Below are 25,566 nucleotides of genomic sequence, written 5' to 3' on the forward strand. Positions count from 1 at the left end.
TGGCCTCAGAAATTGTTTTAGTTCTGGACTGAGAGAGAATTCAGGGGCCATACTTTCTGGGGTTGCTCTAGTCTTAGTCAGACCATTAAGTCTGGTCTTCTTACTAGAATTTGAGTCTGCACCCCATCTTTCTACTGCTCCATCAGGGACTATCTGTTGTGTTCCCTGTCAGGGCGGTCGTTGGTGGTAGCCGGGCACCTTCTAGTTTCTTTTGGTCTCAGGCTGATGAAGTCTCTGGTTTATGTGGCCTTTTCTGTCTCTTAGGCTACTGCTTTCCTTGTGTCTTTGGTGTTCTTCATTCTTCTTTACTCCAGGTGGTTGGGACCAACTGATGCATCTTAGATGGCTGCTTGCAAGCTTTTAAGACCCCATATGCCACCCACCAAAGTAAGATGCAGAACATTTTCTTAAAAAGCTTTGTTATGCCAGTTGACCTAGATGTCCCCTGAAAGCATGGTCCCCAGACCCATACCCCTGCTACTCTGTCCCTCAAAGTGTTTGATTGTATTGAGGAAACTTCTTAGTTTTGTTTTAGTCCAGTTGTGCTGACTTCTCCTGAAGTGTGTGCTGTCCTTCCCTTCACCTAAGATAAATCTTATCTATTGTCTAGTTAGTAAATAACCCTCACCCTTCCTTTCCACCCTCGTAACCATCAAAGAATGTTGTCGTCTGTGTTTAAACCTTTTCTTGGGTTCTTATAATAGTGGTCTTACACAATATTTGTCCTTCTGTGACTGACTAAATTCACTCAGCATAATGCCCTCGAGCTTCCTCCATGTTATGTTTCACGGCTTCATTGTTGTTCTTTAACGTTGCATAGTATTCTGTTGTGTGGATATACCATAATTTGTTTATCCGTTTGTCTGTTGATGGGTACCTAGGTTGTTTCCATCTTTTTGCTATTGTGAACCGTGCTGCAGTGAACATGGGTGTGTATATATCTATTCGTGTGATGGCTCTTATTTTTCTAGGATATATTCCAAGGAGTGGGATAGCTGGATCGTATGGTACTTCTATTTCTAGCTTTTTAAGGAGGCGCCAAATTGATTTCGAAAGTGGTTGTTGCAAATTTTTGCATCTGTATTTGTAAGGAACATGTCTGTAATGTTCTTTTTTTGGTGTCATTGCCTGGCTTTGATATCAGGGTTATGCTGGTTTCATAGAATGAGTTTGAGAGTATTCCTTCCTTTTCTGTGCTCTGAAATAGTTTGTGTACTATTGGTGTGAGCTCTTGTGTGAATGTTTGGTAGAATTCTTCAGTGAAGCTATCTGGGCCAGGGCTTTTTTTATTGGGAGGTTTTTTTTTTTTTAAAAATTAACTTTTCAGTCTCTTGTTTTGGTCTGTTCAGTTTTTCTACCTCAGTTTCTGTTAGTTTAGGTAGATAATGTGTTTCTATGAATTTGTCCGTTTTACACTAGGTTTTCACATTTGTGGGGAGTACAGTTTTTCATAGTATTTTGTTATGATCCTTATTATTTCATTGCATCAGTGGTAATGTCACCCATTTCACTGTCACATTTCTTATTTGGGTTATTTGCTTCTTCTCCTGCTTTTCTTCTGTCAGGTTGGCCAGTGGTTTGTTGATTTTATTGATCCCTTCAAAGAACCAACTTCTGGTCTTGTTGATTCTTTCCATTGTTTTTCTGTTCTTCGTTTCAGTTATTTCTGCTGTAATCTTTATTATTTCCTTTCTTCTGGTAACTATTGGCTTCTTTTGCTGCTCTGTTTCTGTTTGTTTGGATCGTAGGGTTAAAGTTTTGATTTTACTCCCCCCCCCTTTTTTTTTTTTGGTGTGTGCATTCATTCCTGTAAATTGACCTCTGAGCACTGCTTTTGCTGTGTTCCAAAGGTTTTGGTATATTGTGTTTTCATTTTCATTCAGTTCTGGGAATTTTTTGATATCATCTGTTACCCAGCAAATACCATTTTTATATTCTTAAAAAGTAAACATGTATATGATTTTTTTTTTTTATGGTTTAAATGAGAGTTTTTTGGAAAAATATGAATCATAGTATTTTTGAAGAGCAGTGTAAACACTTGGGGTTGTCAAAGTGTTGTTCTTTTAGGCAGTTATATTAATAAACCAGTTTGATATATTATTTGATTATAATCTTATGGGGCAAGGTATGTGTGTATTCAGTGATTTGATTTTTTCTTTTCATCAGAATTGGTCATTTAGTTCTGCTGATCAAGAAATTAATTTTTCTCCTCCAGAAGCCACCAAGATCTTAGATTTATGTTAGTGATTATTCTGTCAAAAAGTGACCTAAAAAACAGTGCTCTAATTTATAATGAAAATTAGACTTAAGGATCTATTCATATGCTTCCATTCCCTGGCAAGATTCTAATAACAAAAACCTAATTGTTACTGCTTCTTTAAGGTACTGTATTTCGTCCAGGGACATTGGACTCATTCATTTCTCTCACTTACTTGCTCATTTATTCATGATCTTCTGTGTTCCAGGCACTGTACTGTATACTGGGGATAAAAGTAAAAGGCAGGGGTACTTGCCAACAAAGACTACAGCTTTTAGTTTGAGAGAGACATTACATAGATATCCTTGACATTTGGAAGTATCCTGGAGTTCTTCTGTTTTCTAGTTTTTAACTAGAAAGGCAAAATGACTAGCTTGCTTGTTTGAAGAACTTCATTTAGTGGTGTGGATAGATGGCTTTAAGAGGAGTTGATAGCTTCATAGCTATGCAGTGAAGCAAAAATACTGGAAATCATCGATCTAAAGAACTTTTTCATTTAGGGAACATTTCTTACTGAGGTGGATGACCTGGACATTCATATTTATATCAGGTTTGCTTTGGGAGCAAAAATAAGAAACCTTGAATTGACTCGTCTAGGATGAGAGCAGAGTCCTTTTTGTCTTTTATCCTCTATACCTAGCACTGTGCATGACACATAATTGTTGTTGTTAGGTGCCATCGAGTCAGTTCCAACTCATAGTGACCCTTTGTACAACAGAATGAAACACTGTCTGGTCCTCCACCATCCTCAGAATCATTGTTATGCTTGAGCCCATTGTTGCAGCCACTGGGTCAGTCCAGTTGTTGAGAGTGTTCCTCTTTTTGCTGACCCTCTACTTTACCGAGCATGATGTCCTTCTCCAGGGACTGATCCCTCCTGATCACGTGTCCAAAGTATATGAGACGTAGTCTTGCCATCCTCTCTCTTAAGGAGCATTCTGGCTGTATTTCTTCCAAGACAGATTTGTTCGTTCTTTTGGCAGTCCATCGTATATTGAGTATTCTTCACCAACACCATAATTCAGAGGTGTCAGTTCTCCGTCGGTCTTTCTTATTCATTGTCCAGCTTTAGCATGCATATGAAGCTATTGAAAACAGCATAGCTTGGTTCAGGGGCACTTTAGTCTTCAAGGTGACATCTTTTCTTTTTAACACTTTAAAGAGGTTCTTTACAGCAGATTTGTCCAATGCAGTGTGTCCTTTGATTTCTTGACTGCTCCTTCAATAGGTGTTGATTGTGGATCCAAGTAAAATGAAATCCTTGACAACTTCAATCTTTTCTCCGCTTATCATGATGTTACTTATTGGTCCAGTTGTGAGGATTTTTGTTTTCTTTATGTTGAGATGTAATCCATACTGAAAGCTGTGGTCTTTGATCTTCATCAGTAAGTGCTTCAAGTCCTCTTCACTTTCAGCAAGTGAGATTGTGTCATCTGCATAACACAGGTTGTAATGAGTCTTCCTTCAATCCTGATGCCACATTCTTCTTCATATAGTCCGGCTTCTCAAATTATTTGCTCAGCATACAGATTGAATACATATGGTGAAAGGATACAACTCTGACACACACCTTTCCTGACTTTAAACCACGCAGTATCCCCGTTCTTTTCGAACGACTGCCTTTTGATCTATGTACAGGTTCCTCATGAGCACAATTAAGTGTTCTGGAATTCCCATCCTTCGTAATGTTGTACATAATGTGTTATGGTCTACACAGTCAGATGCCTTTGCATAGTCAATAAAAGACAGGTAAACATCTTTCTGATACTGTCTGCTTTCAGCCATGATCCATCTGACATCAGCGGTGATATCCTTGGTTCCACGTCCTCTTCTGAATCCAGCTTGAATTTCTGGCTGTTCCCTGTTGATGTACTGCTGCAACTGCTTTTGAATGATCTTCAGCAAAATTTTACTTGTGTGTGATATTAATGGTATTGTTTGATAATTTCTGCAATCAGTTGGATCACCTTTCTTTGGAATAGGCATAAATATGGATCTCTTTCAGTCGGTTGACCAGGTAGCTGTCTTCCACATTTCTTGGTATAGATAAGTGAGCACTTGCAGTGCGACATCCGTTTGTTGAAACATCTCAGTTGATATTTCGTCAATTCCTGGAGACTTGCTTTTCGCCAATTCCTTCATTGCAGCTTGAATCTCTTCTGTTAGTACGACCAGTTCCTGATCATATGCTACCTCCTGAAATGGTTGATCGTCGACCAGTTCTTTTTGGTATAGTGACTCTGTGTATCCCTTCCATCTTTTGATGCTTCCTGCGTTGTTTAATATTTTCCCTGTAGAATCCTTCAGGATTGCAACTCGAGGCTTGAGTGTTTTTCTTTACATCTTTCACCTTTAGATATGCCGAGCGTGTTCTTTCTTTTGATTTTCTAACTCCAGGTCTTTGCACAGTTCATCATAATACTGTCTTAGTCATCTAGTGCTACTAAAACAGAAATATCACAGGTGGATGGCTTTAACAAAGAGAAATTTATTCTCTTACAGTCAGGTAAGCTAGAAGTCCAAATTCAGGGTGTCAGCTCCAGGGGAAGGCTTTCTCTCTGTGGCTCTGTGAGAAGGTCCTTGTCATCAATCTTGCCTTGGTCTAGGAGCTTCTCTGCACACAACCCTAGGTCCAAAGGACATGCTCTGATTCCAGCACTGCTTTCTTGGTTGTATGAGGTCCCCGTCTCTCTGCTCGCTTCTCTCTGTTATATCTCAGACTTAAGTTGTAGATAAATCTTGTGGATTGAATCTACATAACTGCTGCTAATCCTATCTCATTAACATCATAGAGATAGGATTTACAACACGTAGGAAAATCACATCAGATGACAAAATGTTGGACACTCACACAATACTGGGAACATAACCTTGCCAAGTTGACAGATATTTTTGGAGGACACAGTTCAATCCATGACAAATACTTTACTTTGTTCTCTTGAACCACCTTTGAAATCTTCTGTTCAGCTCTTTTACTTCGTCATCTCTTCCTTTCGCTTTAGCTACTCGAGATTCAAGAGCAAGTTTCAGAGTCTTTTCTGACATCCATTTTGGTCTTTTCTTTCTTTCCTGTCTTTTTAATGACCTCTTGGTTTCTTCACGTATGGTGTCCTTGATGTCATTCCACAACTCGTCTGGTTTTTGGTCATTAGTATTCAACGCATCAAATCTATTCTTGAGATGGTCTCTAAATTCAGGTGGGATATACTCAGGGTCGTACTTTGGCGCTTGTGGACTTGTTTTGATTTTCTTCAACTTCAGTTTGAACTTGTATATGAGCAGCTGGTGGTCTGTTCTGCATTTGGCCCCTGGCCCTGTTCTGACTGATGATATTGAGCTTTTCTATTGTTTCTTTCCACAGATGTAGTCAGTTTGATTCCTGTGTATTCCATCTGGCAAGGTCCATGTATATAGTCACCATTTTTGTTGTCGAAAAAAGGTATTTGCAGTGAAGAAGTCATTGGTTTTGCAAAATTCTGTCATGTGATCTCTGGCATTGTTTCTATCACCAAGGCCATATTTTCCAAGTACCGATCCTTTTTTGTTTCCAGTGTTTCATTCCAATCACCGCTAGTTGTCAGTGCATCTTGATTGCATGATCGATCAATGTAGACTGCAGAAGTTGGTAAAAATATTTAATTTCTTAATTTTTGGCCTCAGTGGTTGGTGTGTGAATTTGAATAATAGTTGTATTAACTGGTCTTCCTTGTAGGCATATGGATATTATCCTATCACTGACAGTGTTGTACTTCAAGATAGATCTTGAAATGTTCTTTTTGAAGATGAATGCAACACCATTCCTCTTTCAGTTGTCATTCCTGGCATGGTAGACCATAGGATTGTCCGATTCAAAATGACCAATACCATTCCATTTCAGCTCACTAATGCCTAGAATATTGATGTTTATGCTTTCTATTTCATTTTTGACAATTTCCAGTTTTCTTAGATTCACACTTCATATATTCCACGTTTGGATTGTTAATGGATGTTTGCAGCTGTTTCTTCTTCTTTTGAGTTGTGCCACATAATCAAATGAAGGTTCTGAAATCTTGACTCCATCCATGTCATTAAGGTCAACTCTACTTTGAGTGCCTTCCAACCTGAGGGGCTCATCTTCTGGCACTGTGTCAGACAGTGTTCTGCCACTATTCATAAGGTTTTCACTGGCTAATTCTTTTCAGAAGTAGACAGCCAGGTCCTTCTTGCTAGTCTGTCTTAGTCTGGAAGCTCAGCTGAAACCTGTCTGCCATGGGTGACCCTGCTGGTATTTGAATACTGGAGGCATAGCTTCCAGCGTCACAGCAACACACATGCTTCCACAGTACGACAAACTGACAGATGCATGACACATAATAGGCATCATTATATATTTATTACACAAGAAAATGGAAGGATGTTTTATGTTTGAGCTTAATCAAAAGAATTTTAACATTGATACAAGTAGATTGTATCAAAAGTTACTGTTTGTCTGCTATAGTGAGTATATGGTAGTTCCTAGAATCTTAGAATTAATTCTTTCTTTAGTTCATTTTCCCACTAAACACTTGATGTATAGTCATTTGGCTACTCTTGGAACACCCAGTGACAGCTGTGAGCTTTGATTGAGGTGAAATTTGCTTCTAACTTCATCTATTTTTCCGAGTTCTTTCCTGTGGGACAGTAGAGACCTAGTCTACCTTCTTTCACATGATAACCCTTCATGTATTTGAAGGTGGTCATTTAGTCCACAGATATTTCTTGAGTGCCTCTGCATTCAGGACACTGTCCTGGCCATTGTGAGAGATCAAAGGTAATTAAGAACCATAGTCTGTTCTCAAGGAACTGGGACAGATAAGAGCCATGGGTTTGCTTAGAAGAGAGAGTATTTTTGCTTATGATGATCAGGAAAGCTTCGTAGAGAAGATAATGTTTAAATTAACATTAGAGATGGGGCATTATAGGCTAGAGTATAATCAAAGACTTAGAGATGAGGAAGCACAATGCAAGCTAGAGGAATAACAAGATGCCTAGGTTTGCTGTTTCACACACTGTCGTCTAGAATATTAAAAGAGTTCATTGTTGTATCCCCAGCACCTGAATGAGTGTTTGGCAAATAATTGGGGCTCAGTAAATATTTATTGATTGAATGAATATCCACATATGTTTGGGAAATATAGAAAGTCTTGTGGATTCATGAAGTATACTAGGATATTGAATGCTCTGATAAGTCATATAGAGAATAAAAGTATTTTTCTCAAACTTCTTTGACTATGAAATGCCTATTAACAACTCTTGAAATCTTCTGAAAAATATTATGTTGAGGTCTTTATAGAGGAGGGGAGATGGAAGACTGGAAAGTGTTTTCTTCTCTAAGCTAAGCACACACAGTGTCTTACTTGACATTTGGTTTCTAAATTCCTCACTAGTGTGATATCCTTCCCTGCAAGCATTCTAGCTTGTAAGTGTTCTGAAAATGTGGCACTCAACGTAGAACATAATACTCCAGTTCTGAACTAACCAGTGAAGAGTGCATGGGACTGTTACCCTCCTTGATCTGGACACTATTCTTCTAATGAAGCCTAAGATTGTATTTTATTTCTTTTTAGCAGCTGAGTCACTCTCTTGGCTCGTATTCAGCTCTCGTATTAATTTACAGGAAGTTCTTTGAATAGATTCAGAGAGATTTCCTATTAGTAGAGCTAACAAGTAAATGCCCATTTTCTTCTGATTGGATCTAGGCTGTTTTCTCAGAAACCTTAGTCATTCTTAAGCTTCTTGAAATCTGAGAAAGAAAAGAAAAAGAATTAATTGTACAGTGCTAGAGTTGAGCAGGTAACACCAAAAGACCTTAGCCTCACTGCCCTGCTGCGTATGCTCAAAAGAAGATAAAGTATATAACAAATCCCCATATTCCCATCACTAAAATTCAATAACTATTAGGATATTTACCTCCACATACGTCAGTATGCGTCTCTAAAAAAGGTAGACATTTTCTCATATAACTATGTGGCCATCATCTTATCTAACAAAATCGGCAGTGTTTCCTAGATGTCATCTAATACCTAGTTCATAATCAAATGTCCCTGGTTGTTTAAGAATGTCTTTTTACAGTTGATTTTTAATTGAATCAAGATCCAGACAAGGTCCACACATTACATCTTGTTAATTAGGTCTGTTAAGTCTCTTTCTTCTTCTTTTTTAAATATTTTATTGTGTTTAAGGTGAAAGTTTACATAGCAAATTGGGTTCCCATTTAACAATTTTGGCACAGATTATTCAGTGATCTCGGTTACAGTTTTTGCAATGTGTCATCATTCTCATTCATTCTGTTCTGGTTGTACCATTTCTAGAATTCTAGTTCCCCTTGCCTTCTCATCTTTGCTTTAGAGTAATTTTTGACCATTTGGCTTCATATAGATGATTTTTTAAAGGTGCTCATTACTCATGAGTGATATTCTTTATTTTATGAGCCAGTTTGTTATTTAGCTAAAAGGTGACCTCTAGGGATAATTTCAGTTTAAGGTTTAACGAGTATCTCAGGGCAATAGTCATGGGAGTCCTGTAGTCTCAACTGGTCCAATAAGTCTGGACTTTTTAAGAATTTGAGTTCTGTTCTACATTTTTCTCCCATTGTATCAGGATCTATCTATCGTGGTCCCGATCAGCCTGGTCGGTAGTGGTAGGCCGGCACCATCTAGGTCTGGTGTCAAGGTAGAGGAGGCCATGGTTTGTGTATACTGCTAGTCCTGCAGACTACTTTCTTCTCTGAGTCTTTGGTTTCTTTTCTTTTTTTTTTTTGTTTCGGACGAGTAGAGACCAGTAGTTGTAACTTAGGTAGTGTTGCCACTTACTCCCACCAATACCCAAAGTGGAACTCCTCAAGGCACAAAAATTCTTCTTGTTTTGTTTTATTTTATTTTTTTTAAAACCAAACTTGTCTTACCATGTAGAATTTTCATTTCTCAAGCAAGAATATAAACATTTTGGGAGTAGAAATCATGTCATCTTGTTCAGCATAATACTGGGAACTTAATAATTACTTTTGGAGAGTCTGCCACATATGCCAGGGCCTTTTGTTGCTACCTACTACCCTCCCAGAGTCAGGCGGAGCTTCTGCCAGTTAAAAGTAAATAATCCAGATCTGAGTCGTTGTCTTCTGTTACCTCAAAAGCCTCCTTAAAAAAAAAAAAGCCATTTAGTGGTCTAAATCTGGGATGACAAATATACATGGTTTGCATGTTATCACTTCCCCATCACTACATGTTCATGGCAGACTAATAGCTCATGGCATTCTTTCTGGTTGTATTTAGACATGAGCTTCTCAGTGTAGCACTTAAGGTAGCTACCTGTTGAGCAAAATTGACAAGTGATATGAAACCTTTCTGCTATCCTTGTCCTAAACCAATAGTTACTAAATTAGACTGTGCATCAGAACCTCCTGAGATACTTCTAGTTAGTAGATTCCTTGAGTGTCACTCTAGACCCCTGAATCAGGGTTTCCAGGAATGGGATAGAAATGATTCTTACGAAGTCAGTTGGGATTTGTAGATTGGCTTTGGAGACCAGACAGGTAGTTTCTTATTTTGTTAAGCATCTCTCGCAATGGAGACTTCGTAGCTTCTCATCTTTTTAGTTACAGCACAGCATTTTATGCCTCTGGTATATTCTGCTATGTTCAGTTTACTTTTCAGGGATATGGTAGGATAACTTGCTTTGAATTACACCAGGCAAAGCATATGAATCAAATGCCCCAAGTAAAGATACAGGATCCAGAGAAGTGACATCTTGGTTTTCTAAATATATTGTTGTTGTTAGATGCTGTTGAGTTAGTTCCAACTCGTATCGACCCTGTGTACAACAGAACGAAACACTGCCCGGTCTGTGCCGTCCTTGCAGTCATTGCTGTTTGAGCCCATTCCTGCAGTCACTGTGTCACTTCATCTACTTGAGGGCCTTCCTCTGTTTCTCTGACCGTCTAAGCATGATGTCCTTCTCCAGGGACCGGTCCCTCCGGATAACATGTCCAAAGTACGTGAGACGAATCTTGCCATCCTCATTCCTAAGGAACGTTCTGGCCGTACTTCTTCCAAGACAGATTTGTTCGTTCTTCTGGAATTCCATGGTATATTCAGTATTCTTCGCCAACACCATAATTCAAAGGCATCAATTCTTCATTGGTCCTCTTTATTCATTGCCTAGCTTTCACATACATTTGAGGCGATTAAAACATACCATGGCTTGGGTTGGGCGCACCTTAGTCCTCGAAGTGACATGTTTGCTTTTTAACACTTTGAAGAGGTCTTTTGCAGCAGATTTGTCAGTGCAATATGTCGTTTGATTTCTTGACTGCTGCTTCCATGGGTGTTGATTGTGGATCCAAGTAAAATGAAATTGTCGACCACTGAGTCTTTTCTCCGTTTATCATGATGTTGCTTATTGGTCCAGTTGTGAGGATTTTTGTTTTAAGAAATCTAAATATAACTGAGCTTAAATTTAAAGCCTCAAGCCCTTCTTCCCACTGAAAGCTTATTCTATATTTGTTTAGTGAATATCTTTGAAAATTACTAAAAATGGAAGAGTTCAACTTTTTGGGGTGGATAATCGTAAGATTTTTGCATATTTCAAATGTATTTACTTAGTAAAGGTGATTTAAACATATGGTGTGATTTAATTTTATATACCTTTTGTCAGATTTTCCTTAAAAATAAATCTACAAATTGGGAAGAAGTCCTTTATTAGACCACATGATTTGATTTTGGGACCAGAAATTGTGGTTAGGTTATTGAGCAAGGTAGGGAAACTGAAGCTTCAGGATTATCCAGTGAGTTAATGACAGACCCAGAAATGGAATCCTGTGCTGTTTGCTTGGGTTATGATTTGGTTTGAAGAGGGTGGCTTGTGATCTGTTTACATAATTTGCAGGAAGTAAGATTTGGGGTTTGGAAGAAGTTGTAGCTCTGTGATGTTTGGCCAATAAGCTCCCCTCCTCCACATTTACCACCTGTTTTATTGACACCAGTCTTAAACTATGTAAGGAAAAGAGGCAGTTAGTTCAGACTTACACTTTCTATTCTTAAAACATTCTTAAAAAGCTAAAGCTGATTGTTGGTTAGCATGCTTTTTTTGCGTTTTCTGTTTCTCTCTTTCTGGCCCTGGTCTTGTTTTAGGAGGAGAGGGCCCTATTCTAGGTACTTGATTTGTAAATAATAGGAGTGGATTCCTTTAGGATGTACCCCTGTTGCCATCAGGTGGATTCTGACTCACAGCGACCCTGTAGGATAGAGTAGAACTGCCCCGCAGGATTTCTAGGCTGGTGGCTTCGAACTGCTGACCTTTTGGTTAGCAGCCAAACTCTTAACCACTACCCCACTAGGGCTTCAGGGTATATAACAAAAAACCAAACCTGTTGCTGTTGAGTCTATTCCAACTATGGTGACCTTACAAATGTATGAAATTTTAAGTATCGTAAATGTATCTTCATTAAACATTTGATGAATAGACACTATGGTTTGGGAATAGTGGAACCCACCAGAAAACAAACTTTCCTGAACTAGTAATGGTTCAAGGGGCTATAGGTTTGAATATAATTTCTGTAGCAGAGTTGCTTTCTTATGAAGTCATTATTTTACTCTCCCCTTCCTGTTCCAGCTTTGGGAGTGAGGGGGATAGATCTGTGGCACTGGTGAGGGAAGAAGTAGGAACATGTCAGAACAAGAACATTTGTGTGTGATGGTTCTAACTTGACATATTTTTATTGAGATATAATTCACATACCATTCAATTCACCCATTTAAAATACAAAATTATTATACTTACTTGGTTGTGCAACTATCATCACAATCTTAATTTTAGAACATTTTTCTCTCCCCTAAAAGAAACCCAAACTCATTAGCAGTCCATCACCATTCCCCTTTTACTTTCTGTTCCACAGCCCTAAGCAACTGCTAATCTACTTTCTGTGTCTGTAAATTTGCCTATTTTTGACATTTCTTATAAATGGAATCATATAACACGTAGTCTTTTGTGACTGACTGGCTTTTACTTAGCATAATGTTTTCAAGGGTCATTCAGATTGTTGCATGTATCATTCCATTTTGTTGACGAATAATATTGCATTGTATAGATATACCACATTTACCCATTCATCAATTGGTGGACACTTAGGTTGTTTCCAGTTTTGGCTATTATGAATAATGCTGCAATGAACATTGTGTACAGGTTTTTGTGTGGATGTATGTTTTCATTTCTTGGGTATATAACTAACCTAGGAATGAAATTGCTTGGTCATCTGGTGTTTAACTTTTTGAGAAACTGCCAAACTGTTTTGAAAAGCGACTGCACTATTTTATATTTTCACTAGCAATGTGTGAGAGTTTCAATTTCTCCACATCCTTTCAACACTTGTTATTGTCTAATTTTTTTCTTTATAGCCCATCCTCATGGGTGTGAAGTGGTGTCTCATTGTGGTTTTGATTTGCATTTCCATAGTGACTAATAACATCTTTTCATGTGCTTATTGGTCATTTGTATATCTTCTTTGGGGAAATGTTTGTTCAGATCCTTTGCCCATTTTTAAATGGGATTATTTGTCTTTTTATTATGGCATTGTAAGAGTTCCTTATATATTCTGGATACATAACTTGCTCTTCTAACTGCAGACTAGTTACTTTGCTTTGAGGTAGAGAAGTGGTGGATACAAAGATTATATTAAAGATCTGGGGAGTTTTCAGTCAGTTCTTAATTATTATTTTAAGTTATCCTCTTTTTCTAACTCTTGAGGAACCTGGTTTATTCATTTATTGAGCAAATATGAATGCTGATCATGTTTCAGTCTTTTGTCGATGTAACAGAATGAAGAAAAGTTCCTTCTCTCAGGGAGCTTGCTCTCTGGTGGGGAGAAACAAACAGTATACAAAAATAGGATAAGGTGATGACAGGAACTATGAAGAACAAAACAGGGTAATGGAGATAGAGTCTAATGAAAGTTCTAACATATCCTTCACCTTTCCTGATTATTTATCTGTCTCTGCTCTGATTTATGACCTTATGGCACTTTCCACTTATTTTCATTTTACTCAGTTTGTGGCTAAACTTTTATATCCCTCTCATTCCTGATCCTTAACCCCCTTGCAATCTAATTTTTACTCTCACTATTCCACAAATCCTACTCTCTATGGTATTATTATGTCCTACTACAAGCCAATATTCTCATCTCAGCTTATGTGTATTCTGAATAGTTTAACACAATTGCTTTCCTCGCTCCTTGAATCATTTGCTGCTATCTCCAGGACAATTCTTTGTCAAGTTTTTTTTTTTTTAAAAATCCAAAACCCATTAATCCTGCTGCTGTTGAGTGGATTCTGACTCATAGCGACCCTATAGGACAGAGTAGAACTGCCCCATAGGGTTTCCAAGGCTGTAATCTTTACGGGAGCAGACTGCCACATCGCTCTCTGGCGGAGCAGCTAGTGGGTTTGAACTGTTGACCTTTCCGTTTGCAGCTGAGCGTTTAACCACTTTGCTGTCAGGGCTCAGTTTTTTTGAACTCGTTCCTCTTAATGTGTTGTAGTTCTTCAAAGGTAACTTTTGGCCTTTCTTCTCACTGTAATACTTCGTGATGAAGTGATCATCCTCACATGATTTTAACCACTCTCTGAAAGCAGATGACTCCAAGATCTGTCTTCTTAGCTTAAGCTGCCTTCAGGTTTAGCTAGTGGAGCTGGCAGGAACAGCTGATTGCTGCTCACTCAGCAGGATCCTTTTCCCTTTACGCGTTCCTCTGGCAGATTTCTCCTGTTCAGGCTGATTAAGACAGAGGATATTTCCCTGACTACTTCAGTGATTACCTGTGACTAATGGTATAACAATTCACAGTGCTCAGTCAAGTAGCTGTAATCAAAGGGGTTATTCCTTCATAGATACTAGTGAATTTTATACTTTCAGGTCCTTTGAAAAATAGTGCTGGATTCAGACCTAAAAAAGAATAACCTCTTGACCTCTAGTTCTGTAACATTTATTTTCAACAAACTTTTAATTCTTACTTTTGCCTGGTATTATGCTGGTGCTTTCATCCCAGCTACTGTCATAGTAACTAAGGCATGAATATCCTTTCTTATAGAGGAGGAAATTAAGCCTCAGAGAAGTTAACACTATCCCCAAGGTCACACAGAACTGTCAGAGTTGGGATTTCAGTCTAGGTCTTCAGATTCAGGGTCCTGAATGTCGTTAAGTTTTCGTAAACTATACAGGACTATATCTCTATGATCTTTGTGTGGTGGGAGAGGGGAAAAGGGCTCATAAGAGTTACTTGGGAGCTTTTCCAAAAAATCCTTAGTCCTATTTTATTTCCTACCCCCAATAATTCATTATTATATAATTTTTAAAATATATTGTAAGATCTGCTTCCCAAATGAGAATAGTTTGTAATTCAGTTTAATATACACTTGAATACTCCTTATAGTAAAAGGAATTCCTCCACATTCTTCTGTTGGTTATGGGATATAATACAGTAATTAGCTTGCATTAGAGCATACCCATTAGTGAATGACTGGCTTTTACTACCCATATCCTGGTTGTGTTATTCAACACAAACTTTCTCTTTTGTGTGTGGGCTTTAGATGAAGGTTTACAGAGCAAACTAGTTTCTCATTAAACAATTAATACACATTGTTTCGTGACATTGGTTGCCAACCCCACGACATGTCAACACTCTCCCCTTCTCGACCTTAGGTTCCCCACTACCAGCCTTCCTGTCCCCTCCTGCCTTCTTGTCCTTACCCCTGGGCTGGTGTGCCTATTTAGTCTCCTTTTGTTTTATGGACCTGTCTAATCTTTGGCTGAAGGGTGAACCTCAGGAGTGACTTCATTACTGAGCTAAAAGTGTGTCTGGGGGCCATACTCTTGGGGTTTCTCCAGTCTGTCGGGCCAGTTAGTCTGGTCTTTTTTTTTTTGAGTTAGAATTTTGTTCTACATTTTTCTTCAGCTCTGTCCGGGACCCTCTACTGTGATCCTTGTCAGAGCAGTCGGTGGTGGTAGCCCGGCACCATCTAGTTGTGTTGGACTCAGTCTGGTGGAGGCTGTGGTAGCTGTGGTGCATTAGTCCTTTGAACTAATCTTTCCCTTGTGTCTTTGGTTTTCTTTATTCTCCCTTGCTCCAGACAAGGTGGAGCCAGTGGGGTGTCTTAGATGGCCGCTCAAAAGCTTTTAAGACCCCAGATGCTACTCACCAAAGTTGAATGTAGAACATTTGTGTTATAGACTATGTTACGCCAGTTGAGCTACATGTTCTCTGAGACCGTGGTCCCCACAGCCCTTAGCCCAGTAATTTGGTCCTTCAGGGAGTTTGGATATGTCTCTGGAGCTTCCATGACTTTGCCTTCATCAAATTGCGCTGGTTCTTCCCCAGTATTGTGTACTGTCTTACTCTTCACCAAAATTATCACTTATCTATTGTCTATTTAGTGTTTTTCCCTTCCCACCCCTCCCCTCCCTTGTAAACGGCAAAGATTGTTTCTTTTTGTGTGTAAATCTTTTCATGACTTTTTATAGTAGTGGTCTTATACAATATTTGTCCTTCTTTTTGTTTTTAATTGAACTTTAGATGAAGGTTTACAGAACAAACTAGCTTCTCATTAAACAGTTAGTACATGTATTGTTTTATGGCATTGGTTAACAACCCGATGACTTACCAGTACTCTCCCTTCTCGAGCTTGGGTTCTCTATTAGCAGCTTTCCCGTCCCCTCCTGTCTTCTGGTCCTTGTCCCTGGGCTGGTGTGCCCATTTAGTTTTGTTTTGTCCTATGGGTTTGTCTAATCATTGGGTAAGAGGTGACCTCCAGAGTGACTTCATTACTTGGCTAAAAGGGTGTTTGGGGGCTGTACTCTCAGGGTTTCTCCAGTCTTTGTCAGGCCAGTAAGTCTGGTCTTTTTTTTTTTTTTGAGTTAGAATTTTGTTCTACGTTTTTCTCCCCCTCTGTCTGGGACCCTCTGTTGTGATACCTGTCAGAGCTGTCAGTAGTGGTAGCCGGGCACCATCTACTTGTACTGGACTCAGTCTGGTGGAGGCCGTAGTAGTTGTGGTCTGTTAGTCCTTTGGACTAATCTTTCCCTTGTGTCTTTAGTTTTTTTCATTTTCCCTTACTCCTGAAGAGGTGAGACCAGTGGAATATCTTAGATGGCTGCTCACAGGCTTTTAAGACCCCAGATGCTACTCACCAAAGCAGAATGTAGAACATTTTCTTTATAAACTATGTTATGCCAGTTGAGCCAGATGTTCCCTCAGACCAGGGTCCGCACAGCCCTCAGCCAGCAATTCAGTCTCTAAGGGCGTTTGGATTTGTCCATGGCGCTTCCATGACCTTACCCTGAACACATTATGCTGGTTTCCCCAGTACAATATTTGTCCTTTCGTGATTGACTTATTTCACTTGGCGTAATGCCCTCCAGATTCATCCATGTTGTGAGGTGCTTTGCAGATTCATCATTGTTCTTTATCGTTGTGTAGTATTTCGTCGTGTGTATCTAGCATAGTTTGTTCATCCATTCGTCTGTTGTTGGGCATCTAGATTGTTTCCATCCTTTTGCTATTGTGACTAATGCTGCAGTGAACATGAGTGTGCGTATGGCTATTTGTGTGACAGCTCTTATTTATCTAGGATATATTTCTAGGAGTGGAATTGCTGGATCATATGGTATTTCTATTTCTAGCTTTTTAAGGAAGTGCCATGTTTTCCAAAATGGTTGTACCATTTTGCATTCCCACCAGCAGTGCATAAGAGTTCCAGTCTCCCCACAGTCTCTCCAGCATCTGTTATTTTCTGTTTTTTTGATTCTTGCCAGTAATGTTGGGGTGAGATGGCATCTCATTGTGGTTTTGATTTGCATTTCTCTAATGGCTAGTGAATATCTTCTTTGGTAAAGTGTCTCTTCATTTCCTTTGCCCATTTTTTAGTTGGATTATTTGTCTTTTTGTTGTAGAGGTGTTGGATTTTCCTGTTGTTTTTAGAGATTAGACCTTTGTCAGATTTGTCATAGCCAAAATTTTTTTCCCAGTCTGTAGGTTCTCTTTTTACTCTTTGGTGAAGTCTTTTGATGAGCATACATGTTTAATTTTTAGAAAATCCCAATTATCTAGTTTATCTTCTGAAGTTTGTGTCAACACAAACTTTCTTGTTGCATGTCAATTCTCAAAGAACTTGGAGACTATGCTACTAGGTGCTGTTGGCACCAACTTCAACCATGTAAATTATGATCGTAATTGAATATAATTGTTAATATAATTGTCCAAATATAGCAGGCTCCAAAGATGCGAGTTTGTAATTTGGAAAACACTTGGAGATTTTCCTGACTGCACTGTGAACCTTGGCCTTCTTTTGTGAGATTTCCATGTTGCTGATCAGTTGCCTGGGTAGGGAAGAAGAAGAGTGGCATATGTTTGTTCATTCAGTCAGCAAGCCTAGAGTTCAAGACACCATTTGGGGCAGTAATCTAGATGAGAAATGGAGAAAACTGGAACTCAGGCATTGGCTAGAGCAGATGAGAAAGATATTTAGGGGCTAGAATTGGTAGTAAATGATAACTAATTGGGAGTCCTAAGGGGGTTGGTGCTTGCTGAAAGCAAAGAGGACTTGAAGCACTTACCGATGAAGATCAAAGGCTACAGCTTTCAATGTGGATTACACCTCAACATAAAGAAAACAAAAATCCTCACAACTGGACCAGTAAGCAACAACATGATAAACAGAGAAAATACTAAAGTAGTCAAGGATTTCATTTTACTTGGATCCGCAGTCAGTGCCCATGGCAGCAGCAGTCAGGAAATCAAACAACATACTGCATTAGGCAAATCTGCTGCAAAAGACATCTTTAAAGTATTAAAAAGTAAAGATGTCACTTTGAGGACTAAGGTGTGTCTGACCCAAGCCATAGCATTTTCAGTTGACTCATATGCATGCGAAAGCTGGACAGTGCATAAGGAAGACCAAAGAAGAATTGATGCCATTGAATTATGGTGTTGGGGAAGAATACTGAGTATACCATCGACTGCCAGAGGAACGAACGAATCTGCTGTGAAAGAAGTACAGCCAGAATGCTCCTTAAAGTGAGGATGGCGAGCCTTTGTCTCATGTACGTTGGTCACGTTATCAGGAGGGACCAGTCCCTGGAGAAGGACATCATGCTTGGTGTAAAGTAGAGGGTTAGTAAAAAAGAAGAAGACTCTCATTGAGATGAATTGACACAGTGGCTGCAATAATGGGCTCAAACATAGCAACAATTGTGTGGATGGTGCAGGACCAGGCAGTAGTTTGTTTTGTTGTAGGTAAGGTTGCTACGAGTTGGAACTGACTCGATGGCATCTAACAATAACAAGGGTATTGGTGTTTGGGGGACTTGATATAGGATCATTTTTCCTTGCGTGAGTCTGAACTACTGAGAGATAAGGAACAAGAACCATCAGATGAAGAAACAAAATATTACCTTTTAAAAATTGTTTTTTATTGAGATATATTTCACATACCATATATTTTTACCATTTTAAAGTGTACAATTTAGTGGTTTTTAGTATATTCACAAGGTTGTGCAACCATCAGCACTATCCAATTCCAGAGCATTTTTATCACCCCAGAAAGAAACCTTTTAGCAATTAGTCCCCATTCTCCCTTTCCCCATCTCTTGGCAACCACTAATCTGCTTTATGTCTCTGTGGATTTGACTATTCTGGACATTTCATATAACTGGAATCGTATACTATGTGACCTTTGTGTCTGGCTTTTTTCACTTAGCATAATATTTTCTCTAAGGTTCATCCATGTTGTAACATGTATCAGTACTTCATTCCCTTTTTATGTTTTATGGTTGAATAATATTCTGTTGTATGAATATACCACATTTTGTTTATCCATTCATTATTTGATGGATATTTGAGTTTTTACTTTTTGGCTCTTATGAATATTTGTATACAGGTTTCTGTATGAGCATGTGTTCTCCATTCTCTTGGAGACACACACACACACACACACACAGACACACAGACACACACACACCCACACACCCACCCAGGGGTGTAATTGAAATTGGTGGATCATATGATAATTCTGTCTTTAACTTTTGGAGGAATTACCTTTGTTTTTTTTAATAAAGCTTATATTGTAGTATGTGGCTTAGGTTAAAGAGCTAAATGAGCTTTCTAACTCCACACATCCCCATCTCTACCTGCCCAGTCTGGACCATGGGACAGCCCACCAGAGAGGATGTTTGGGTCAGGAGAGCAGTTACACTCAGATCACCGCCTGTAGAGTCCTAGATGGAGAGGGAAGAGAAAGAGAGTAAATCCTTGGTGCTCAGGTCTTTTGTTAGGTTAGCTCCACCCACTAAACAAGTAACTCACCTCTTTGGGGAGGAGTAGGCTAAGAGGCCGGGAATGTTTAGAGAAAAGTCATTCCTCTTAGAAACTAAGAGGAGAAATTGAGAAGGAACTAAGCCAGAAACATTCCGGTTGTATTTCTTCTAAGACTGATTGGTTCTTCTGGCAGTCCAAAATCTATAGGAAAAAAAACCAAACGAGTTGATTCCGATAGCAACTCTATAGGAGAAATCACCCATAAAATAAGACCGAGAAAGGTGTCTAGTATGTAATTCCAATATCTGATGTCTTTGTGGTTTTGATTCAGCCAACTGATGTTTCTGGTCTTTTGCTTGTGGTGACTTGTTTCCTTCTGAGTTTTGTGATTTTTGGTTTTGAATTCATTTATTTTGGAACCTTATCTGTGAGAATTCTTCCAGGCCTCGATTCAGAGATAGGTTCCCTAAGGGGGAATTTGCATTTGCTTTGGCCAGTGTTCAATGGGATACACTACAGTAAACTCTAGATACGAAGCTTTTCGAACCATAAATCTTTTAAGTTGAGAGTGAGTTTGTGGTTGTGAAATGTCAGGGGACGTACTGCTGTCATACCCCCCAATCCCCTCCTGAGCACTACTGATGTTAAGAGACAAGGTTAAGAGACAGTTTTTCTTGCACGTCTCTTGGGTAAGGCCAGGACTTTGCCCCTTGTACCTTAGACCCCAAGACGCGTTGGAATTGCAAGCTCAGATTCATAGTTTGGCAAAATGCCCTGAAGGTGAAAGAAAGATGGCTTTAGTACACTGCTTCTCTATCTGGTTTCCCTCTTTTACTTAGTTTTTGGCCACTGATAATGCCTTACTTTCTATTAGATTATTGATTCGTTTATAAAGATTTAAAAATATTTTATCCAGCATTTTAGTTATTTTCTGTGAGCAGGTTGATCTAGCCATCCAGTCTGTCATATTGGCAGAAATGTAAGTGTCTGTCTTTCTCTTCAGTGTGTGCTGGGACAGTTGGATGCAGGGAATTCAGTCAGCCTCTAAATCAAAAGCTGTAAACTAGGGACAAAATCCAATGTTTTGTTTGGCCCACATAGTGTTTAGAAAATAAAAATCTAGAAATTTCAAATAAAAGTTTGGATTTCTGGTTTCTTTTGAAAATTAGAAGTTCTTATGATAGTGGGCTTATACTCCTGCATAGCAGCTATTGGCTAGAACTGGGAGTGGCAGTTGATCCCTTCAGAATGAACATGCTCTCTTTAGTTCCTCACAGTCTTCACTGGTCATACAGTGTATGCATATGTGTACACTTATACGCATTCCAGCTTCTCTCATTTATGTTACCTGTAGGCATTTGTGGATCATCCTTGCGCCTGATAAAAATATAGACACACTGCCATGTGCCAGGTAGTAGTGACAATAGATACCTTCACATTTGTTTTTTAATTTATTTAACTATAACAATAAACCTTCAATTTACTCCTGATTAATAAAGTTATATAGGGGACATGATTTCTAAGTTACAGGTGAAGAAACTGAGGTTCAGCGAGGTTATATAAATTCTTCAGGGTCTCATAGTGTTGCAGCTAGAATTTGAATCTAGAACTGCCTTATTCAAAGCTCTATTATTTTGTTCCAAACTGTTTTTTTTTTTTTTTTTAAGCAGTGGAAATGTTTCTTGAGATAAAGTCTTAGTGAACTCCAATATATGAAACTGATAAAAGGGGTAGTTGTGTGGGGGTGGGACCTCGCGTGCTCAGCTGTGTTAGCCTTTAGGCACCTCTCTGGAATCCCTTGGATTCTACTAAACAGTTTGGACACTCTATACCATAAGCATAACCATTTGTTAATTTTTATGAGGTCTCAGCTTCTTTCAATGTCACCGTTACAGTGTGCTTATTTTTCTTATGCTTCCGACTATGTCTTGTCTTTCTCATTGTAATCATTGTTATCCCTTAATGGCATTTTTGATTCATTTAGATATGTGTTCAGATAATGGTGAATCTTTTAACCTTTTATTTCTGTTTTCAGTGTTGTAATCAGAATTGTAGTGTGATTTATAGTTTAATTTATTTTGGGACATCTGATAACTGTTTTCTTTACTTTTCAGATTCTCTTTGTGGCCAGATGGGTTTGTATGGACAAGCTTGTCCATCTGTAACTTCATTAAGGTGAGTGCTCTTCTTTTTCTTTATTGGAACATGTAATTTTTTAAGTTATGCTGGTCAGGTCATATTACAGTAAATTTCAAGAGGTTCATAAGAAAATGTTGTTTGTTTTGTCAAGTAGTACTGTTTGGTGGGGGTGGGGAGATATTTTTGCTTACAGAGATTTTTTTTTTTTGGTAATGGGATTTGAATCTGTAACTAATCTCCCATTTAGTGAACATATTCTTGTTCATCAAATAATGCACTTTTACACTGACTTTTTTTTTTTTAAAAACTAATCTGCTTTGTATATGTCTTTATTAGAAAATGAATAGTTAATTTCTAGGACGGTATAAACATCATGCCTAGATTACCCTCATTTACAATAAATAAAACATGTAAAATGTAAAAGGTAGGAGCTAAATTGGTATATACAATCCAGTGGTTTCAAATTTTTTGAAGTCTCCAAATCTTTTCTACAAATTAAATCTTATCTGAAGTCTGATGAGTAAAATAGGTAAATGAGGGACTTTTCTGCTTGCTTAAGCTTCCATGTTCTACCATCACAGTGGCTCTTGAGGGAGCACTCAGGTTTCACAGAGCACGGTTTGAAAAATAACCTAAACCTAATCTTAATCGAAATCTTTCAGACTAGAATATGAAGTGTTGCTGGCAGCACCTACTGGTTAATACAGTGTTGCAACCAGCTGTATCATTCATTCATTCAACATATTGAGTACCTACTATGTTATCATGCACTGTTTTAAATGCTTGGGCTACAGCAGTGAATAAAACAGACAAAAACCCTTCAAGCACGGAGCTTACATTCTGATGGAGGGACAATTAATAAACAAGTAAGAAAGAATTAATAAAACAAGACAAAATAAGTTAGACAGTGACAGTAATAAGGGCTGTGGAGAAAAATGAAGTAGGGAAGGGTAATAGGAAATATGGGAGTGTGTGTTATTTTAAATAAGGTAGCCAGGGAGAACTTCACTGAAAAGGTGACACTTAAATGAAAACCTGAAGGAGTGATGGAATGAGCCATATATTGGGTATGTGGAGGATGAGCATTCCAAGCAGAAGAATCCAGAAAGTGGCAAGGAAGGAGGCTTCTTGAATATTCTAGGAACAATGAGGAAGTCATTGTGGCTAGAGCAGAGTAAGTGATGCAGAGAATTGGAATTTCCTAGCTTTGGAGGGGAGAAATAGAGAGAGGAGAGGGATAGAGGATTGCTAGAACCATGAATGTGAAGTCAAGGAATCCTTAGGCTTGAAATAAATTCTGTTTATCTAGAATGCTACAAAAGAAAAATGGACAGTGAGATTGCCTTTTTAGTTTTTATGTACTCGGTAGAATCCTCAGTAGAAAAGCTTCTCTACATGCCATTATGGCATTTCTTTCCATGAGAATGTATTTTCCATCTTATAATGGAAAAAAAAATTTATATTGGAGATCTTATGGAGAAATTGCTTTATTTTTTAAAAATAAATCTGGGCTGAGGGCTGGGGATCATGCTCTCGGGACATCTAGCTCCACTGGCGTAACATAGTTTATAAGGAAAATGTTCTACGTTCTACTTTGGTGAGTAGCATCTGGGGTCTTAAAAGCCTGTGAGTGGCCATCTAAGATACTCCACTGATCCCACCCCATCTGGAGTGAGGGAGAATGAAGAAAACCAAAGACACAAGAGAAAGATTAGTCCAAAGGAATAATGGACCACAACTACCATACCCTCCACCAGACTGAGTCCAGCACAACTAAATGATTCCTGGCTACCACCACTACCTGCTCTGCAGGATCACAGTAGAGGGTCCTGGACAGAGCTGGAGAAAACAGTAGAACAAAATTCTAACTCTAAAAAAAAACAGATGATTTACTGGTCTGACAGACACTGGAGAAACCTTGAGAGTATGGCCCCTGGACACCCTTTTAGCTAGTAATGAAGTCAGTCATGGGGTTCACCCTTCAGCCAAAGATTAGACAGGCCCATAAAACAAAATAAGACTAAATAGGCACACCAACCCAGGGGCAAGGACGAGAAGGCAGGAGGCGACAGGAAAGCTGGTAATGGGGAACTCAAGGTCGAGAAGGGGAGAGTGTTGACATGTCATGGGGTTGGCAGCCAATGTCACAAAACAATATGTGTGTTAATTGTTTAACGAGAAACTATTTTGCTCTGTAAACCTTCATCTAAAGTACAATAATAAAAAATAAGATTGAAGGATACAGAATCAATACGTGAAAAGCAGTGGTATTTACAGAATTAAACAATCAGAAATTGAACTAAAAAGTAATACCATTAAACAAAAATAAATTAAATCTTTTTATTTCCAGAACTTCTCTAGGACTAATTTGACTTAAAAATGATTTCTGCTTTGTATGAGGCGAGGGGTCATTTTACTCTTTTTTTATGAATGTTTAAAACTTTGGGCATGGTCACATCTGGATATTTTGCAAACTTAGATCTTACATGGGTTGGACTTCCTTAAAGCTACTTTAGTTGTGGGATATGCTGAAACAGTTAGATATTAAAGTCATTGGCTGATACTTTTAATTTCTTTATTTTAATATTTATGTTTAGGCTAGGGCTGTATGTGACATTGGATTAGGGATAATATATGCCTAACTTTTGCTTGATAGAATTACAGAGCTGGAAAGAATGAGAAGAGATACCATGAGTTATTAATTTGCTCACTTTGTGTTTGAATTCTTGTATATCATATTCTAGAATCAGAATTTCTTATGGATATAGCTATAAATTTAGTAGTAATGAATAGACTCCTTATGGAATTTGAGTTCTGATAATTTAGTATCTGTGTGCATCTTTTGTTTCTGTAATATTCTCTATAGTCCATCTCTGAAGCAGAGAACTCTCATCCTCAGATGTGTATGTAGAGGATTGTCGTCTTTGACTTTTCTAAGTGGAAGTCAGCATTGGTTTGAGATAAGGGAGAGAAGAAGAGAAGGACTATTTCAGGGGAGTAAACTGGATTACTTAAAACCACAATAAATTTTAGTCTACTTTCCCATAGAATCTCCTCCAAACCAGAAAGTTTCCCCAGCTACAACTACACTACCCAAATAGGAATAGAGCCAGAACTCTTAAAGTAACTCAAACCTACTGACAGGGTACATGTGTGGCTTGTTTGTTTTACCTCTCTTGTGTATACTGCCTGTGTATCTAGAAAGTGGCCAACCTCAAGGCAGGATATGATTCGGTGAAGAAGATCTGGGTATATGACTAGGAATGAGAAAATGAGTACGCAGGTGGGGGTTTGTAGGCAGACAGGTCAGAGTGGAGTGTGTCAGACAATTTATGTGTAAGTGAAGGTAGGGAGTGGAATGAAAGTATATAAAGTATTTTAAAAATTTGGTGGGTAGGAGAGGGTGGTTGGACAGTGGGTTAAAACTCTGTACCTCAAATATTTAAACAAGTTAGGTATTGTTGTCTGTTGGTGATATTTGAGCCTTGTTTAATCTGAATATGCTATTAGGATTATTTTTTAAATTACACTTAACTGTATTTTTATGATTAAAAAGTAATACATGTTCATTGTAGAAAAATTAGAAAAACCAAAATAACCATTGTTAATATCTTCATATCACATATGAATTTTATACCAGTAGATGCTACATGTGAATCAGAAAAGAGGTCCCCCCAATTTTTTTTAAAGAGTGGTTGCCAGAGTTTTTGGAGTGATAGCTAAGTATCCTTTTTAATTTTTTTTCTTTTAATTAATTTATTTTTTTATTGTACTTCAGGTGAAGGTTTACAGAACCAGTAGTTTCTCATGAAACAGTAGTACACATATTGTTTTATGACATTGGTTAACAACC

The 25,566-nt window shown here is 38.4% G+C and overlaps 1 protein-coding gene across 2 annotated transcripts in view; it reads left to right on the top strand.

Annotated features, from left to right (window-relative positions):
• FOXJ3 (forkhead box J3) overlaps nt 1-25,566 on the top strand; it is a 162,932-nt gene that overhangs the window by 17,902 nt on the left and 119,464 nt on the right. For both annotated transcript variants that reach the window (XM_023727148.1, XM_023727149.1), the window contains exon 2: nt 21,689-21,749. In XM_023727148.1, the coding sequence (XP_023582916.1) occupies nt 21,706-21,749 (44 nt within the window). In that variant the 5' untranslated portion in view covers nt 21,689-21,705. The remainder of the gene's footprint in view (nt 1-21,688; nt 21,750-25,566) is intronic.

This window comes from Trichechus manatus, unplaced genomic scaffold (assembly GCF_000243295.1).
Source record: "Trichechus manatus latirostris isolate Lorelei unplaced genomic scaffold, TriManLat1.0 scaffold00015, whole genome shotgun sequence".
Lineage (NCBI taxonomy): Eukaryota > Metazoa > Chordata > Mammalia > Sirenia > Trichechidae > Trichechus > Trichechus manatus.